Source organism: Mauremys reevesii, linkage group 7 (genome assembly GCF_016161935.1).
Source record: "Mauremys reevesii isolate NIE-2019 linkage group 7, ASM1616193v1, whole genome shotgun sequence".
NCBI classification, from domain to species: domain Eukaryota; kingdom Metazoa; phylum Chordata; order Testudines; family Geoemydidae; genus Mauremys; species Mauremys reevesii.
This window is the reverse complement of record NC_052629.1, coordinates 17,625,494-17,645,753: the sequence shown is the minus strand read 5'-3', so window position 1 is coordinate 17,645,753 and position 20,260 is coordinate 17,625,494. Positions and strand designations below refer to the sequence as shown.

Here is a 20,260-nt window from a genome sequence, read left to right as displayed (position 1 = left end):
CTAATATATGAAAGTGAACTTTTTCCATAATATGAATTGGAAACATCTGCAAAAATACGTGAGCTTAAAAATATATATAAATGTGAAGTACATATGAATGATCTTCTAAGACTATGATACTATTTATTTATTAAACTACAAAAAAGCCCAGCCCTTAAATAGTACTGAATGCTTTAAGTTCACAATAACAAATACACTGAGTTAAGGGTAAAACTTCATTATTAAAACACAGTCATACACCTTTTAATTTGAAATAAAAGTGAGGCACTTATATGTAGGAGCTTTAAAATCAGAAGGGAAGAAATGCTCATTTTGTTGATTTAGTACCTACTAAATACTATTTATAAACCGTTTTCAATACCTGGAAGTAGGAATTTTCACACAGTATGTCATAGCATATATCCAATGGGTTGATTAATTTTTCTTGCAGACTAACTGTAGTTTTTGCAGTTAGTGCTTTTTCCTGAGAAAAACTGTGCAAATAATGGGAAGCAACACTCCAAAAATGCAGTTCTGATTCATCCCCATAGAGTCTGAGAAGTCAAAAATCAAAATGAAGAAACCCTACCATTATACATTATAGCTACAACATGAGACTAGTTTAAATTCCCAAACCCCCAATACAATCTCTTGTAGCCATAATACTGATTCATTGTAGATTTCCCCCTCCCCCGCCACATACTACTAGTAATTGTTCTGTATTTTAAAATAATTTCTTTATTCAGAGAATAAGGAACATTCTTTTTGGAATCACAAATACTGTGGGTTACCAATAAGACTTCTTATATATGACATCACAATGATCTCTTTTGAAATATGTTTGACAAACTAGGAAGTAGCAAGTTGGAGGAAAGACTTTTACAAGGTTAGTTAAGGCTCAGTAAATCTCTCCACAAACTAGTTTAGCAAAGGCATTCAGCACTTAATCTATCCTTAACTTAATTTTCTGGATTGCTTTATGCTTCACCATTAAGACACTTTTCGACTTTAGGAAAAAATCAATCATAAAAGCTTGGAAGCAACTAAAAAATGCAGAACAGGTTAAAAATTGTTATGATTTGGGCAGAACAACAGTGGTCATAGAATTAAAAAAGAGCCCACTTTCTCTTTTTCTTTGCTTGCATATAGGCCTAGGTCTTAGGTTATAAGCTCTTTGGGAGAGAGACTGGACTCTATATTCTAGTAAAGTACCGAATACACTTTTGGGCATTGTACGAGTAACTATTACTATTTCAGCGTAGGCATGGTAGTTTCTTACACCTTTCTAAAATTCAGTTCTGTTCAACCACATTAAAGAAGTCTTTTCATTGTAATATAAAACTCAGTGCAAATACAAATAATTCACTAAGATAGTAACTTAGACCCCATCCTTGAAATACATACACATTCTTAACTTTATGTACATCATTAGTGTCATTCATTTTAATAATACTACATACATGCTTAAAATTAAAACACATTTGTAAGTGTTGACAGGGTCAGGATTATTTAGAAAAACCTTTTGACTTTATCTGAATCTCTGTTACCTTGCAACCAGTAAACATCTCTGCAATAGAGCAAATTCAGGATCAAGCACAAGTTTCTTGATGTCACTGCAAAAACAGAAAGTCATATCTATAATATGCCGGGAAAGATTTAAAAAAAAACCAAGTACTATACATTACATCTAGGAATTAAAATTTAAAAATGAAAACAAACCTTTTATATCTTCTTGTCAGACAAGGAAAGTAGAAGTTTATCTCATGCTGGCCTGAACAAGGCCTCTACTTAATCATAGCAATAGGAACTATACAAGTTTAAGTATGCCTAAACCTTTACAGGAGCAATTCACTGTTTATCAGTTTTAATAGTTAAAATCAGTCTGTCAAGAATGCCTTCTGACTTACATGTATTGCAGAGTATACCAGAAGAGTATACCTGAAAGCTGTAATATTGGTTTGCAGCAATTCTATATATTATAAAATTAAAGTAATAATCATGTCATAATTATGTAAATATAATCTGGATGGTGTCACTGGACAACAAATACATGTATTATAAATCTATGAATTCAGGTTTTGCATGCATTTTTCTACATACAGAAGAAAATTAGCTTTTTTTTTTTTTTTTTGCATGTAGGGGAGGAAAGGGGAAGTGCTTCCAGTTTCTTCGCTGCAAAGACTGCCTTAATAGTTTAAATGAATGTACTGCCATCTGTTGGCTATGCAACCAGGGAGACTGATGTAATATCGCCAGAAGTATGAACTTCACCCATGAAGAGTAACTTATCTTGAAAGGGTAGGATTTTCAAAACTGCCAGTGTGATATTTTTCTGGTCAGGGTTTAAAATTCTGCATAATGTTTCAAATTATACATTTTTTTTTTAATAGGCTGCACTTGTTTGGTCCTGGCAGCACTCTGAGGAGCAGACATGTTGAGAAACATTTGCCAATAAACTGTGAATGCCATTTGAATTTAAATGCTGAATATTCCTGGGCCTCCTGCTGGCAGCCACCATCTTCTGTGGCATGAACAGTATGACAACCCAAATGTCTCAAATTAGACATGAGTTTCATCCCACTTTAATGTTTAATACAGTAAATTATTCTGTCATGTCAATATTAAACAATTTATTTTAAGAAAGATTTCCGATTTGGGAAGAATGCTACCATTCACTTTTCATTAGACAAAGCAGGTCATGAAGTAAGTTAAATTTCATTTATTGTAACAAGTACTTATCTTTAAACACAGAAAAATGTTTTAATAAAAAAAATTATTCCAGATTGGCTGCTAAATGAAAAACCAATCATTGCAACTTTTGCTGCTGCAATCTCATTCAAAGCAGTATTTTGTTAAAACATTAATAAAATGGTTCTTACTTGGACAATGAATTCAGCTGTTTTTGAAGCAGATTTTTAATATTGTCATTCTCTGGATAATCACTGCAAAGAAAACATTTGATTTAACAGGAATATATATTCTAAGAATTTTATATTTCCTCATAACTAAATTGGCAATATTATCTGAAGTGGCGGAAGAGTGATGGCTATGTACAACACAACGCATGGAGGAAGCAAACTTAATGTTCTCATGTCCTTACTAAAAAAAGAGTTTAGATAGAAAATCTTGGACATCAATTACTATTTCCCAAATACTAATCATGGCTAATCTTCACTCCTGCTCACTCTCATTACTCTCACATCTTTGTTATTGTCTCTCTTCTCTTCGCATTTCCTTCTTACCCACTGACCTTTAGGTCTCCCTCTTTTTCATGTTGCCTTCCCATTGCTAATCCTCAATCCCACTTGTCTCACAAGTTCTTTTCTTATCTCCACTTCTTTCTCTATTGCTTACTCCTGCTTATTTTCAGCAACAATAAAACCAAGCTTGACCATCCTCTTATTCTTACCCTTTATGCCCAACTGTCACCATGGCTTTCCCACACTGGTCCCTCACTCATCAATCTCACCCCCATTTCAACTACAGTAGAACCTCAGAGTTACGAACACCAGAGAGACGAACTGACCAGTCAATCACACACCTCATTTGGAATCGGAAGTATGCAATCAGGCAGCAGACACAGGGGGGGAAAAAAAGCAAATGCCGTACAGTACAGTGTTAAATGTAAACTACAAAAATATAAAGGGAAAGTTAAAAAAAGATTTGACAAGGTAAGGAAACTGTTTCTGTCCTTGTTTAATTTAAATCAAGATGGTTAAAAGCAGCATTTTTCTTCTGCATAGTAAAGTTTAAAAGCTGTATTAAGTCAATGTTCAGTTGTAAACTTCTGAAAGAACCACCAGGTTTTGTTCAGAGTTATGACCAGCCTCCATTCCAGAGGTGTTTAGAACTCTGAGATTCTACTGTATTCTAGAATCCCCGCTTTCATAAAAAACCATCCTCAATCTCTTCACCTCTCACTCCCTTCCATCTCCTTGAACTCATAGAAACCCAGATTTCCCCTTACAACACTGTAGCCTTAATTTTCAAAAGTGGTTCATGATATTGGGTGCCCTACTTTTTAGGTGCCCAACTTGAGAAACCTGAAAGGGGTGGGTGCTAGTTTTCAGAGGGTGGGTACTCAGTACTTCTGAAAACCACTCCCGTTTAAGGAGTCTCCAGTTAGGCACCCAAAAATAGAGGCCCTCAAAATCACTACCCACTTTGGAAAAAGCAGGCCAGCATGTTTGCAGCTGTTTTTTCTTATGGCAGTCTTTACTTCTCTCACATCCTCCCAACTGAGGGGTTGCCCACACAAACACTTAGCTGGCAGCAAGCTGGCGTGTGAATCTACCCCATACTGGCCTGCTGTACAGTAACTGTCTGTGTTGACCCTGCTGCTGTGCACTAAAAATTCCCAAGTGAGCTTTAATGTACTCTGTTTCAAAGCACCGTAGATCAAAGCCTACAAGGGAATTTTTAGAGCATGGCAGCACAGTCCACATGGACACTTAGAGCACGGCATGCTAGTGAAAGGTATAGATAGTCACACTCCAGCTAGCCATGAACTAAGTGTCCATGTAGACAAGCCCTGAGATGGCTCCCAAAGGCTGCAGTGGAAGTGTCTATCTTCTCTTCTCTTTTGCTGTTTGCAGCCCCTTCCTCTTTCTCACTCCATTTCCATTTTTGATCAATACCCCATTCAACTCCCTATTCCCTTCCTTTCAAAGCTGAAATCATCTGCTCCCCAATGGACTCACTGCTCTCCATCTCATCACAAACCATCATGCTTCTCTTTGGGGAGCTCAACTTTCATGATGGTGTCCTGCATAACCCCTTTAGCTTCCACCTCCTTACCATCTCATTTGACTTATGTACTTCACATTTCATTTGCATAAAGGCCATAATAATATATATCATGCAAATAATACTGCCTATATTGACCATATAATTTTGCACATTGATTATAGTCTTAGATTGTACACTCTTTAGGGCAAGGAGTGAATCTTCCTATGGTCTGTATGTTGCCCTGAACAATCCTCATGGGGTCTAAGCTATTGACCTATAAATAATAAATGTTACATTCTGATAGGAATCTGCACCACTAAAGAGGAAACATGATCACTAGTGTAGGGGAAGGGACACTTAGAATTACTCTCTTGTGGCCACCTCTAACTTTGAAATCACCTGCTTTTAGAATGAAAACATTTTTGGTTTTTGATGCAATATGTTGCATGAGTTTCTAATTCTGACTACAGACAATTGCTATTGTCTTAAAAACTTAAGGTCTGTTTTCAAAGATGAAGGTAGGTTGATGCCACTGGAAATAAAACAAATCTTTGACCTCACATCCCTCTTGGTTGATTACAGAGAAGTACTGCCCTCCATTCCGACTGCTCCTTAAGTGCTGAAGTTCATCCATTTAACAACCTTCTCCCAAATAATACATAGGAGATCTGCATGCGATAATAGTTAAAAGTTTGAACAGAAAATGAGAACAAAGCCTTACATGTGTAAAATATCTAGAGTATATTTATCATTCCATGGCTGATGCAGCAAGAAGGCTTTTAAAGCTAATGAGGCCCTTGGAACAAGGAGATAAGGGCACCACACAGGCTCTGAAAAAGAAGAAAGGAAGTGAGGAGGGAAATGAGTCATAGTCAAGATCTATGAGTAGCTACCCTCTAATGACATAGCCTTTAACAACTATAAAATGTATTGGTAGCTGCCTGTGTGAGAAGATTAAATATTAGATGTTGGAACAGATTGTAATCCCAGATGTACAGCATGGATCATTGCACATGAAAGTCTGCTGCCACACCTGAGCAAAAACATTTTCTAGGACATACAGTTAGTCACTATACATTTACAATCAGAACCTGGTCTCCTCTTTCTTTGGCTTTTAGTTTGGTTAAAATCTGGTTGCAGATGAATTTGCAAAGTAAAAGTGAAATTTAAGTTAAGCATAGATGTATGTGGCGGAATGCTTCTATAAAGCAGATTTGAAAAAAATTCACACAAGATATGCCAGAATGACTCATCCTTACACATCACAATTACTATGTACTCCAGAGATACTGAGTCTTTATCACAGTATTCAGGAATATCTGCAGTGAAAACAGGAAGCATCAATATGGTTTTATAGGGAGCATCAATATGTTTTATAACATATATCTAACCTGAATGCCTCAAAAGTCTGATCAGTAGGGATACGTGTGCCTAACTATTGCCATAATGAATCCAATTGGTGGTCCATCTAGTCTGGTATCTAGTCTCTGACACTAGTAAGATGCTCCAGAGGAAGGGGTTAGATTCCCTGTCCTAGAAAATTACTGAATTACTATTATTGAAATTATTGAATTATTGCTCCTATGGGAAGTTTCTTTCTAACCTCCCCGTTAGTGGTTGGCTTAAACACAAAACTATGACAACTTTTATTTCTTATATTTTCTATCTTATCTCATGTAACCTGTGAGTGTTTTCATTATTGCTATAAATGTCTAATCCTTTTTTGAATCACACTAAATTCTTGGACTCAGTGATACCTTGTCCTTTAAGCACCACAGGTTAATGACATAAATATGCATTTACAGTTTAATTTTCAGGTCTCAAAAGATAATTTATGGTAACTAAACTTCAGTGATGCTGATCGCACTGTTACTTGTCTTTCGTCAAAACTATAGCCTTCATAATAGGAAAAAACAATCCATTTTTATTGTAGACAAAGTTAGCGAAGTACTGTATATTAAATCAGAATATGTATCAAACACAGCATCAAATGATATCCTTACTCTCACAGGTAGTCCCAATGATTTTAATGGGATTGGTCCAGAATTTGAAAAATCTGGATCATCTTCAACTCACAATTTAATGTATTAACCATTTTAGCTGCACAGTTCACCCCAAAGATGAAATAATGTAAAAGCATTTTTTATAAGAACTTATGCTAGCTAAAAACATTGTAAAAAGTCAGATAATAAGGCTTTCACAAACTGACGCACTTCTACAATTTCATGGAAACATCCACTTTGGCCATCCATTGAACCAGTCAATGACTAGGATTCAAATTCTGGAAATATACAGCAGTATAACAAAAGCAATTTTTCATGTATCACAAACATGACTAAAACTCATGCTGTGTTTGTGAATGACTGTTCTGATGCAATGAATTTATACATTCATTTGCTGCATATTTATGCAGATAAAACTAAAAAAGCAAAACATGAGTTATTTAGAAATATCAAAAGCTGTATAACCTATTATAAAATTGATTCACTTTCCCAAAGTTTCTGGTTTTGGGAGCTACTTCATCTTCTGGGTTAGACTGATGTCAGTTTTAAACAGTAAAGACTACTTTGCACACCTTTCGGAATGAACTATACTATGGTCTGTAGCAAAAGGGAAACAATTCAAAGCACATGAGCATTACGTGCTGTTGAGATCTCTCAGACCTGTTAATACTTGTTCATCCATTCTAAAACATGTTGACTTCATAGTTGTCTCTAGAACTCTGATGCATCCATCATCTGATGCCAGGATCACTTTGTCTGAGGTACAGCAATCCACATCCAGTATTCGGAAGTTGACATTTCTTCCACTTCTTAAACTGCTTACCATCTGCACCTTGAAATATTAAGACATTTTCACTTTTAGTAATGCTGTTAATCACACTGGTCAAGATTCTGTGTTGTGCCTCTCAGAGGCGTTTCACAGAACTCGCAAGACAGGTGGAGCTGGAAGGGCTAAGGTAGCATCTTTGTACTCTCCTGATTCTGGAATGCTCTGTGGGCTGGAAAGGCCCCAGTATAATTTAGAGAGCTGTAAGGGCCAGCCCAAGTTAGAGTAGGCTGCCCTATGGGCCACGGCGCTCTCTGCAGTGCTGCATTCTGAGGTCCTGTTCTGATACATGCACCCTGTCCCCACTACCAACCTTGCCTCAAGGGCTTGGGAAAGGGTCTTTAGAGAGCAGCTTAATTCTGCAGTGCCTGCACTAGATATAGTGCTTTTCAGACACCCTTTACACTGGTCCAGTATACTAGAGAGAGCTGCTGCTTCACTGCAAGCCAGTGGCATGACACTGAAGACAATGAAGCTTCACTACAGACTTACAACGGAGTTGGAGCATCATAGATAAGGAAGAAGTTCTAGAGACAGATCTAAGGAGATGCGGCTCTCGCAAGTTGTTTTCCTGGGGACTTTGACAGATTTTCTATTGGAAGTCAATGAGCATTTTAAGGCTTCTACCTAAAAAACCTTCTTTCATTTACAAAAGGAGGGAGTGAACAGCTGCAGGGAGAAATAACCAGTAGCATCAACATTCCTCAGACATCATTCCTGGAGGAAAAGATTACAGAGTCATAGCCTTGCTCTGCCTGGGGAATCAATGGAGTTTGAATGTCTATGGACCTCTGGAGGGAGGAATGCAACTCCAACTACATAAGATGAATCCCAGAATTTTTAAGAGCAATTTCCCCTCATACAGATTTTTCTTGCAGGAGAGGAGAAGCAGGGCCAACGTTAATATCAAGTGTCTGGCCTTCTCATATCCTCTAATAAGTTAAAACCAAGCTCTGAAGAGAAGATAACTTTACAATTCCATAAATGTAGATGTTCATTAAATGTTGATAAAGTTTTTGGAAGGGAGATTTTTCTCTTTCTAAGTCTGAGTTCAAAACAACATATGCAACCCAAACTCACTGGAAGAGTGGTAAAATTATATATTTCAATAGAGCATCAGCTTTCATAGTGAAAGGCACTTCTCAACTGAAAACAGATTGAAAAAACTAAAAACTAAAAGTCTTTTGTGAAAGGCTGGGTAACTATTACACAGATGTCAGCAACAGATTAAGTATTATTTTAATCAGATTGCTTGGGCACCTGACCTTCTCTAATTCAAAGCAGCATATTTTGCACACAAGTGAATACTGATAAGAAATAGACGTGTACCTCTTTTGTGTCCCAAACTTCAGCTCCATCATTGTACATTGTTATCACTTTTTGATTTCCTTTCCCAGGGGCAAAGCGTATTTTTCTCACCCAGCTTCGGTGTGTGGGGATCCCCCTGGGGACAAAAGGACAACAGGTTCAATTTCATTCTCAGGAACAGATATGCCATAAATTGTTAATATAAATTCTCCCTTAAGCATTTACACTTTGATCCTGTATAAATTTGTAGAACTAATCATCCAAGGCTATATAAATAGATTAGCAAAAAACCCACAAAATATCAAAAATTGACAGCGCTATTAAAAAAAAGTGGTCGCGGGGAAAATGTCAGAACATTTAATACTATTAGTTGTCAAAATTTATTATGGAATAATCTTGCTTGGATTAGGCATAACAGGCAAGATCTCTGGTCGGTGTGAATGATCATCAGTTTCATTTAAGTCAGTGGAACTATACCAGTTTACATCAGTGAGAACATTCTATATCACAGAACCAGAAATTAATGGTGAGTTTGGTACAAGTGATCATGACTTGATCACACTCATCATGTCCAGAACAGTGATGTATATACTTGGTGCTTTAAAAGGGTTAATTTCACAAAGCTGAAACCAATTATGAGCCAGATCAGCCGGGAAGAAGAATTTAATCAGAAAAATGTGAATGATAATGGGGAATTGTCTAAGGAAACTTTACTAGATGCCCCAAAAGCCACAATCCCACACTGAGGAAGACAGTCATATTGGTTAAAAAAAATACCTGGTTTAGGGGGTAAGTGAAGGCAGCTATAAAAAAAAATCATATAACAGATAGAAAAAAGGAGTGACTTGATTACAGTCTAGAAGTACCTACATGGAGAACAAATATTTGATAATAGGCTCTTCACTCTAGCAGAGAAAGGAACAACAAGATCCAATAGCTAGCTATTGAAGCAACACAAATACAGACTAGAAATAAGGTATACATTTTAAAGAGTGAGGGTAAATAAACATAGGAGCAATTTATCAAGGGTCATGGTGAATTCTCCATCACTGGCCATTTTAAAATCAAGATTGAATGTTTTTCTAAAAGATGTGATCTAGAGCAGTGGTTCTCAAACTAAGGCCGCCGCTTGAGCAGGGAAAGCCCCTGGCAGGCCGGGCCAGTTTGTTTACCTGCCACATCCGCAGGTTCGGCTGACTATGACTCCCACTGGTTGCGTTTCGCCACTCCAGGCCAATGGGCGCTGCAGGAAGGGCAGCCAGCACATCCCTTAACCCACGCCACTTCCTGAGGCCCCCATTGGCCTGGAGTGGCAAACCGCAGCCATTGGGAGCTGCAATCAGCCGAACCTGCGGACGTGGCAGGTAAACAAACCGGCCCGGCCCACCAGGGGCTTTCCCTGAACAAGTGGCGGCCCTAGTTTGAGAACCACTGATCTAGGAATTATTTTGGGGGAAGTTTTATGGACCATGTTATACAGGTCAGACTAGATGATCACAATGGTACCTTCTGGCACAGGAGTTATAAATTTATTAACATGGCCCAATATCTCTCTGGTTAATCACTCTCTGCTAGGACATGACTGAGAATTTTCTTTTTAAAAATACAATCTTGCATAGTTATCTCAGACAATACACAATATCTACTAAAGAGAAAAAAAAAGAATTAAAAATGATTTACCTTTCCTTCATTTTATCTGAATTTGTAAGATTTTATTCACACTCATACCTGGATACTCTTGCTTTCAAATCCCAGAAGTTTAAGTTTCCATCAACATCTCCGAGAACCAATGTATCTCCTTTCCATGCAATACAAGTAATGCTACCCATGCTTCCCTGCAAGTATTTAAGAAGAAGAATGAAACTGTGTAATTAATAATAGCATACATTGGCATAAACATATCAGTACTGATATTTCCTCTTTTTCCACAATAGGTAAATCTAATGGGCCAAATTCTTCTCTGGTACAACAAAGCAATTCAGCTGAATTTAATGGAGTTGTTCTGGGTCAGAGGACAGAATCTGCCACATTATATTTTTGAAGACTTTTTGTCCTGAATGAAGTGTTTTGTATTATCACCTTTGGGGTTTTAAAGCAATGAAAGATTTGGGGTTTTAAAGCAATGAAAAGCTTTTGTGTCTCTAGGTGTATGTAAACCCCAAGTGACAGGACTCAATTATCAAACACTCACAGGATCAACAAACAATACTAGGAAACAGAAATAAGAGGATTCCAAATTGATAGATACATTTATCTGAGCCTTCATGTTTGATGCAGGAAAGCGGCGGAACTTCAGAGAAGCAAAAAATTGTTAAAAGGTCACAAAATGAGAGCTCTGACCCATTACAAATCTGCAGACACCCAAGCCCTTTCTGTTCAATTCATGATTTGATGCCATTACAAAGAAATTACAGCTGAACAAACGACTAACTTAAAAGAAACTCACACAAGGGTTAATTATTAGAATGCAACATTCAGTTTTTGAACACTGAAATACATGAAATTTTAATCTAAAATGACAAAAGCTATAATTAGTCTGCACCTAGATATTAATATTTCTTGTTCTACAAATTGGTATCAAGCTTTCTTTTTTTTTTTTTTCCAGGTCACAATATAAAACCGGTGATTGAAACAAAGTGTTATGTGTAGCTCAGATAATGCATTTCCCAGCCAATAATTCTGTTGTGCCTCAGAAGAAGGAAAAATGATGATCTAGTAGACAGGCCACCAGACTTGAACTCAGGAGACCTCAGTTCAATTCCTAGCTCAGTAAAGGCTGCCTGTGTGATCTTGGGCAAATCACTTACTCTGCCTATGTATCAGGTGGGAATCGCAGGGGTGATGTGAAGACAAAATTTATTAGTGACTGTGAGGTGCTCAGATTCTATGGTGACGAGGTCCATGTAAGTACCTAGATAAATAGTTATGTTTTCCACAAATTTACTGATATAAAAACAACCCATCATATCAACATGAAAAGTGACATCCTCCAAACTTATGACTAAAAAGTGTCTGCAAACATTTTTCTCCTTGTTTGACAGGTTATAATGTATTATTTACCTTTAAAACTGTCTCTGAAAAAAATTCATTGTCTGGCACAGACAGTGCCAATGCTTAAAGATTCCTGCCTCACTGTGGGTAGTAGCCATAAGCAAGAGACACACAGAGCTATGCGTAGTGTGTTACAATCTCCAATGAGCTTTTTTCACTACAACCGTAATAGAGTCAGGGAACCTATATTCTAATTTGATTGTTATAACCTCTGTAAAGAGAAAGTGAGAACTAACAGTCATTTAATCTTCTAAAATAGGGGTTGTCAAGCATTTTCATAATTTGACTGCATCTTAAACTGTGTCAGAGGAAAGAATGTGGGCCCATAACAATTATATGGAAAAGTAATTTTAGAAAAATATTTAAAATAGTTATAGCTTCTTTTAATAAAATTTAGAAGCTGAAAACAAGGAGATTCAGCACCATAAATCCAGTCAACTCTGCGTGGACCATCAGCAAGGGTTCCATTTACCACTGTCTGTCATGAACCATAGCTTAGGGTCATTATTCAAAAATGATGAAGAGCTGGCCAAAACCAAGACCATGCATCAGAACTTTGGACTGTCTGAAACCCAAATTTTGTGGCTTAAGCACACCTCTAGAAACAGGTCAGGTATTTGTGTGTATTTAAGTACCTTTATCCCAATATTTTGTATTTGCTTTACTCCTGAACATTTACTCTGTTGGGAAATATTAATTAAGAGAAAAATAATTCTCAAGAGATATCTGGCCTGGAATACTTTTATGTTACAGGATTATGCTGAACAAACTTTATAGATTTTCTAGTGAACTATTTTTCTCTTAAGCTAAAACTCAAAGTATATGAAGAACATCTACAAAATTGTTCTGTCCAACTTGTAATGCTCGGATATATTTTAAAATTTCTGTCTAAACTACCAGACATAAATATCATACAATATCTGTATGGTTAAATGGGTAACTTTTGTATTGTTAATGGTATATTCACACAGTATACATAAATTAAAAAAATATTTCAGTAGACCTCTGTCTTTAAAAAAGCTTTGGTTATGTAACAGCAGGTAAACACTCACTACCTTTTTCCTAAATTCTGCAAATGTACTCTTGGAAATACATAATTTTTCACTAAATCCCGGGGGAGGGGGGGAAAAATCACACAATAAAACAGCATTTTTTCCATTACTTGTTTTTTTCTCTCCCCTGTGCTCAAGTCTGCTCTAAATTATTTACTAAAGCCATCAGAGACTGGATCCTTAATACCTGGTCTCTCTTTGTGAAAGCCACCATTATCTCTGAAAACAGACAACCTGTCACATGGAACAGAAGGAGTTTTGCAATATTTTGATTGCTGGCCTAAACAAGGAGAATGGGATAATAAAATGAGCAACATTTAACAATGTTACTTAAATGTTTTTAAATGTATGGGGTAAGAGGAGTCAAATGGAGAAATATTTGGGTTTCTAATGTTGCAACATGTGTATTTTTAAGAAGCAGTCTGAAGACAAACAGCTTTTTTAAATAGATAGGGGTATAAGTACCTGCAGGGCAAGTTCCATTAACTGTTCAACAAGGAAGACTTCATCTTTCCTAGAGCAAACCGATTACTTTAGGAGTCACAGGAGAGCGTGATCTTGGGTTTCAATCCGTTTCAGAGTATATATTACCAATTATGCCATAAAATGTTTTCTAGTAAGACTGACTACTAGCCACTGGGGGCTAACCTGAGAATGTCACATGTCACTTATAGTTATGAGGGGTTATAGGGATCATTGGTTTAGCCACTAAATCACTGCATAACGATTGTACATAAACTTTATTTTTTCTGTCCCATGAAGAAATAATAGGAGGGAGGGATAGCTCAGTGGTTTGAGCATTGGCCTGCTAAACCCAGGGTTGTGAGTTCAAGCCTTGAGGGGGCCACCTAGGGATATGGGCCAAAAATCAGTACTTGGTCCTCCTAGTGAAGACAGGGGGCTGGAATCGATGACCTTTTGGGGTCCCTTCCAATTCTATGAGATAGGTATATCTCCATATATTATTTTCATTTAAGAAAAAAATTAAGACTTGGCTATTGAACTGTAGGATATTATTCTGTACTCCTTACTATGGCAAATTTGCATTCACTTCAGTAATAGGCCCTTAAGTAAGTAGAATTGCACATGCTATTAGCAAACAGAGCAACTGAACAGAACATCTGCAGCTTAAAGTATCTTAAGAATGAAAATAAAAATAAATGGAAATCCACTCCGACTACAGATCTCTGATTCAAATACATAACTATGACCAGTAACAACGTTCTGTACTTGGCATGCCACTATAAGCTAAATTCAATCAAGTCTTGCTTCAAGGTACAAGTTAAAGCTCAAACATTTCCCCTATCTTAAATCCCATCACATGCATTTAACATGCAGCATTGCACAACTGTTTAGCAGCATGTGATAGTGTTTTGGGCAAAAGGTAGGCTTCACTTTCTTGTGAAGGAATAGTCACTGGCCACTACCAGAGGCACACTACCAGAACTGATCGACGAGTAACCTGATCTAGTGTTGCAAATCTTGTATTCCAGGGCTATGACTGATGTACTGGTCCCCGCTGAAAATGAGAAAACAGACTTAGACCCCAATCCCACAAACACTTACACAGGTGCTTACATTTTTACATATGTGAATAGTTCCGCTGAGCAAAACAGGGCTGTTAATACATGTAAAGTTATTCATATGTGTGTTTGCAGAAACAAGCCTAAATATGTTTATATTAAATGCAATTAACCATTTAGTGAAACGTTAAGGATGAATGGTTAAATCACAAGTCACACAATGCATAAACTAAGGCTCCGGCAGAAATATCAACCTGTTCATTTTGAACATCTTGTATATTTACTGGCATGCATCTTATGACATATAAAATGTACACATTTAAACAGAAAAACAGGAATACTACATGCCTAAGTTAACTTTGCTGTTGGAATATTAGAATCATAGTCAGGAAGTGTAAAAATTAATGATGCAGCCTTTAATGTTACATAAGTATTTTTTTTAACTTTTGTTTTCCTTGTGATTTTCAAAAGTAATAGAAAGAGATTTCTCATGCTTAAGAGTCAACATTTCAAAGTTGACACATCATCACCCTGGTCAGGTCTTATGGGAAAAGTGTGCAATTATATCACAAAATGGGCAGGGCTTCATTAGGCTCAATTTAAAAAAATCCAGATGACCAAAGATGCCCAACACCCCCTACATACATCCCACTCTATCCAAAAAACCACAAATATTCTCTGAAATACTTTTTATAAACACAAACTATTTTAAAAGTGTCTCCACCCCGAAACGAAGCAAAGGCGCTAGTGCTCACTGAGGACCACGGTTACACCACATTTGAAATTTAATTTCAGCTGTTTTTGTTGTCTTGCCTGAAAGAATATACCCCCATTTCCCCACAAAACAGTGGGATAAAGTATCTGCAAAATCATAATATGTTAATTGGGCAAACTATGGAAATAGTTTTCCTACGTATAGTAGTTGCTACCAGATGCCTACTATATGCTCAACTTGGTTAATGCCTGGTCTCAACATACATAGGTGAAACTACTGTTTTCTTAAACCGAGTATGATAGTGTATCTTAGACTTCTGTACAGGTATAAAGACAAAGACACAAAAAACATTCTACAGCTAGCATAAATGGAGTGTTTTCCTTTCTTCAAATGCTGTATTTACTATTTCCATAAGGATTAAGACACCTTCAACATCTGCATACAGCTTCCCTCATGTATTATGCAAAATAGGGACACAATGAACAAAAATCCTCCATTGTTCTTTCCAAGTAAATATAGTGATCACACATATAACAAACTAATGTGCTCTTGTAAATAAGAGCACAGTTTGAATATTTACATAAAATTATATGTTCCTACAAAATTTTAACTGTCCTTTTTTTAAAAAACAGTAATTTTAGTTTATGTTTTACATCTTATATTTTTGGTTTCATGTTTTCAATTATTGATTTCTGGTAACTATTTGCCATTAAAATGCATCTTTCTTAATATTAATGGCATGCTGTTTTCTGCAGCAGTAGCTATGAAAACAAATTACAGTATTGATGATACAAAAATACTGAACTCACATCAGGCGGAATTCTTGCACTGTCTTTTACCGAATTTCCCTCCACTGTGAGATGATAAACCTGCCCATCGGTATCTGTAAACACAAAGTGCTCTCTGGCAGAAATGTTCTGACTCAGCTCAGATTTACTTTCGGCCTCCTGTAATAAGCTTTAAGAGAAAGATAATTAGACAACAGTGGCCATTTTTTCCCCCTTCAAATGGATATAAGAGGTCATCACTCCAATCAACAAATACATAAAAATAGACAGTAGATCGGAAGTGAGTGTTTCCCCTGAGAACGATCTGAATAAGTCCTGAAATAACAAATTGGTTTACACACTTATGACAGTGCATAAGTGGCAAATTAAAATTTTACTTCAAGGAATAGGCCGCTAAAGTCTGTTGAGATAACTTTTCCTGCTCAGCAGTCAAATCAAGGGACCATGTTCAAGTGCTAGACTCTGGCCCATTCTTCGGCTCCTTTGTGCTGTTCAAATGGCACAAAGGAGCCTGCAAAGTTGCTTTAACAGGACAGCTGAGAGTACCTCCATCATGGGAGAGCATCTGGATGGCATGTACCAAACAGCACTATTAACGAGCGACAATCTCGAGTAAGAAAACTCATCTGAAGAATAACTGATGCATCACTATATCATATGCGACAGTGATGGGCAATACCTGATCACAGAAGATTCTACACTGCTAAGTTCTGTATCAGACACAACCGTCTGCCGGGCCATGGCTTCACGGGCTGCAAGCTGTTTCTTTCTCAAGCTCTTCAAATTATGAGTAGGTGACCATTCCTGTGAGAAATTTTAATTAGGAAAATGGAAAATACGTCCCTTTTACTTCCTAGTTTTATTGATTAATAATGATGATGTCCACTACAGATTTAGTTTTATGAAAAAAAACCCAAACCCCTATGTTTTAATAGGCTATTTTGTGAGAGAAGAGTAGGGGAGACAAGTCAGACTGTGTTTGTAGACTAGAGAAATTTAAAAAAAAAACAATTATTTCAAGATATACAAATTTAATAACCATTTACATTTCAAATGAGATTCAACAGATTGGATTCCTTACCAAAGCAGTCACGGTAGGGAAGTTTTTTGACATTTCTCTAAGAAGAGTACACGTCCTGACATCCCAGAGTTCCAGAGGCTTGTCTTTAAATACTACAGCTAAGTACTGCCTGAAATAAATGAGACCTTTACTACATTCCAGTTTGTGTGGTGGTATTTTTTGTTTCTTTGTTTTAAGTAGAGGGCAAAAAGACACTGAACAAATTTAGTCTGGCCGTGATCTTGCAACAAGTTTTGTGGAACTGGACTGCTGCACCCATTCAGAATCCCCCTGACTTTCCTCACGGGAACAAACATCTAGAGTTCATTGCAGAATTAGGAACTAAATGATCCAAAACTTCTGGTCACTATTATAATTTAGTAGAGCATGGTATGTGTGGAATTACTTTTGAAAACTGTTGCAAAAACTGATACGTAAACTCTTATTAGCATATTTCCTGATATACAAACATCCATAAGCCACAATTAATTAAAAAAACACCATTGTTATCATAAGGTTCCTGACAGATATGGAGACTAATGAGAAGAAGAAAATTTGAATTAAAATGCGAATTTGTTAAACTTGATGCTGTTGCAACAATCTCTTACCCAGCCAATTTAGGATCTATACTACACAGTTAATATCGGGTTTTTTAGATTTAAATGAAAGAACTTTTCATTTCTAGATCTGTCTGCTAAAGCAAAGAGGTGATAATAGTATATACTGATTTGACAAAAACTCATTTACCGGAGATAAATGTTTAGCAGACTCTCATTGTACAAATATTAATACAAGAAAACATAGCTGTTTTTTTTTGTTTTTTTTTTTTTACACAGATTAGCTATTTCAATGGGCTTTTAAAAATACTTATTCTGCTACTCTGATTTTGTTCTACCATAATAAAATGGAGGATAATCTGATCTCAAGATTGCCTAGCTATAGAATTTATGCTCTCTACCTCTATTGAAGATAATATCCTGCTGAGAACAAGGCTAGATTGGTAAGCTCTCCATATTCAAATGCTTATTATTATATAACAAAAGTTGCCTGCTATATTAAACAAAAAAATTACAATAAAATCTTTTATAGAATTATATTGAATCCAATATTGTTTAAATTATATTTACAAAGAACCAAAAAATTAGAAGACTTCACACAATAGTCCTGTAGTGAATGGATATGAAATCCTCTTACTACTAATTCATTTGCCACTTTTGCCTTCCAAAACGTTATTCTTAAGGAATTTCCTGCCTTCATCCTGTGGAGAATTACTACCCTGCAGTCTCTAGTCCAGGATCTCTGCCTTCCCATAAGGGCATGTGAAAGTGCAGAGAACCCCTCCTAGAGTTGACTCCCTGTTTTCTATCACACCACAGTTTGCAATGGACTTTTGCAAAGTAACTTTTTATGACTTGGATACAAACTGTTTCCTTATTTTTTCATACTGAATGTTTTAAAAGTAAAATTCACACTTTAATATTGTGTAAGCTATCAACTCTACCTTCTCCCTAAAACTGAAGGCAAAATAGCCTCTTTCCTAACCCATCTTAATCTCTAGCCAATCAAACTCTTCCTTTCTTGTTCTCACCTAATAATCGTCTATCTCTTCAGACTGAACCTACTGATTTGTAACTGTGGTGGCAATTGCAGGGCCTAACTGTGTTAAGTGCTGTGCAAAACACAGGAAGACACTGATGTGCAATCCTGACCTTCTGATTTTATTTAAAGTTTGGATTCTAAAAAAACCTTGAAACTCATGGAGAAACCCAAACTCTACAAAAAATTTCATAACAACCATTCTCTAGTGGCCCTGGACATCAAAATACAACTATTAGACTAACATTCTCCTTAATTATTCTAGCCACTCAGTGGGATTTTGAAGTTTGTGAAAACGTCCATTACATAAACATTCACATTTTAATAAAAGCCTATAGTAACAAAGATATGTAAAAATAGATTATTTCTTTGATTAATTTGCATATTCTTTTCCACCTTTTCCTTGTGCAGAGTCTTTCCTCAATACCAATTTACTTCTGTTTGTTGCTCCTGAAAATTCAATACTAGATAACACAAGCTTTACGAGGCTAATCTACTTACTTCAAATGAGACACCTTTATCATTTCAATGGCTGGTTCATCATTGCCTCGTTCCCCACGAAATGCAATGCTCCTACCTAGAATACAGAAGTTATATGGGGGGAAAAAAAGAGGGAATATAAAATAGTAACCCCACAGAAGTAAAACCCCTGTAATTGACATGTCACACCCCTGCTTCTCTATTCACAGTTATTCAACTTTTTATTTGCTTTCTAGACACTAAAACATAATATAGTCTCTATTGCCTGAGAAAATACCCCATAACAATCTCACTTCCAGATGTCAGTATTTGCGTAATGCCAATCATGCATTAATTCCAGTAGTGCTGATTGGCATTACGCAAATACTGACATCTAAGCGAGTTATTTGAGTTGTGGCTCATAGACAATATTTCATATCTACTTATTGACTGCTCCAGAAGGAAACCTTGAATGGATTTCAATTTTCATACCAGAAACATATTCTGCCTCCGTATTTTAACTCCTTTTGACTATAAGAAATGTATAAGTATTTCTCCAATGAAGTATTAACTCATTCTGCACTCACGGAATCACTGCATTCCTGTACTTGTAAACTGTAACTTTCAAAACGGAACTGATCACTGCTGAATACCAATAATAAAACTTATTGTCCTTTCTCAGTGAAGCTTTATATTACCTATACAACTGTTATTACTCAAAGTTCCATATTAATATGCCTAGTAAACAATCTGTCAAAAAACATTTCCTGAATCTTTTTTGTTGCTGACAGATATTTTGAAATAAATGTCCAAAATAATTAATACAATATAATCATGCTGGTTTCATTCTGACAAATAAAATATGCAGAATTTTGCAGAATTCTAAAATATTGTGCACAGAATTTTTAATTTTTTGGCACAGAATTCCCCCCAAGAGTACTTTTTCTATGGCTTCAGACTTCCTGCTTAGTGAAAATAGCCCAGCATGGATGGGGTATATGAAGTCAGCAGTGAATCATAAGCACTAGAGCAAAAAGTCTGCCTGTGTGGAAAATTAAAGTTTGTTTTCTTCATAACTGAGAAAATACCTTCAGGGTCTCTTAACATTCATTATTTATATACTAAAGGTATAATGGAAACTTTAGCAAAAGGCACAACTGGGCTAAACTTTT

General features: G+C 36.4%; 1 protein-coding gene across 4 annotated transcripts in view; it reads right to left on the bottom strand.

Moving 5' to 3' along the window:
- The window catches only part of WDR11 (WD repeat domain 11), a 75,598-nt gene that overhangs the window by 8,201 nt on the left and 47,137 nt on the right, over positions 1-20,260 (bottom strand). For all 4 annotated transcript variants that reach the window (XM_039481323.1, XM_039481325.1, XM_039481326.1 and 1 more), the window contains exons 13-23: positions 19,131-19,206; positions 17,055-17,163; positions 16,653-16,777; positions 15,995-16,142; positions 10,573-10,679; positions 8,866-8,980; positions 7,371-7,542; positions 5,429-5,537; positions 2,859-2,921; positions 1,527-1,592; positions 362-533 (exon numbers count right to left, since the gene is read on the bottom strand). In XM_039481323.1, coding sequence (XP_039337257.1) covers positions 362-533; positions 1,527-1,592; positions 2,859-2,921; positions 5,429-5,537; positions 7,371-7,542; positions 8,866-8,980; positions 10,573-10,679; positions 15,995-16,142; positions 16,653-16,777; positions 17,055-17,163; positions 19,131-19,206 — 1,262 coding nt within the window. The remainder of the gene's footprint in view (positions 1-361; positions 534-1,526; positions 1,593-2,858; positions 2,922-5,428; positions 5,538-7,370; positions 7,543-8,865; positions 8,981-10,572; positions 10,680-15,994; positions 16,143-16,652; positions 16,778-17,054; positions 17,164-19,130; positions 19,207-20,260) is intronic.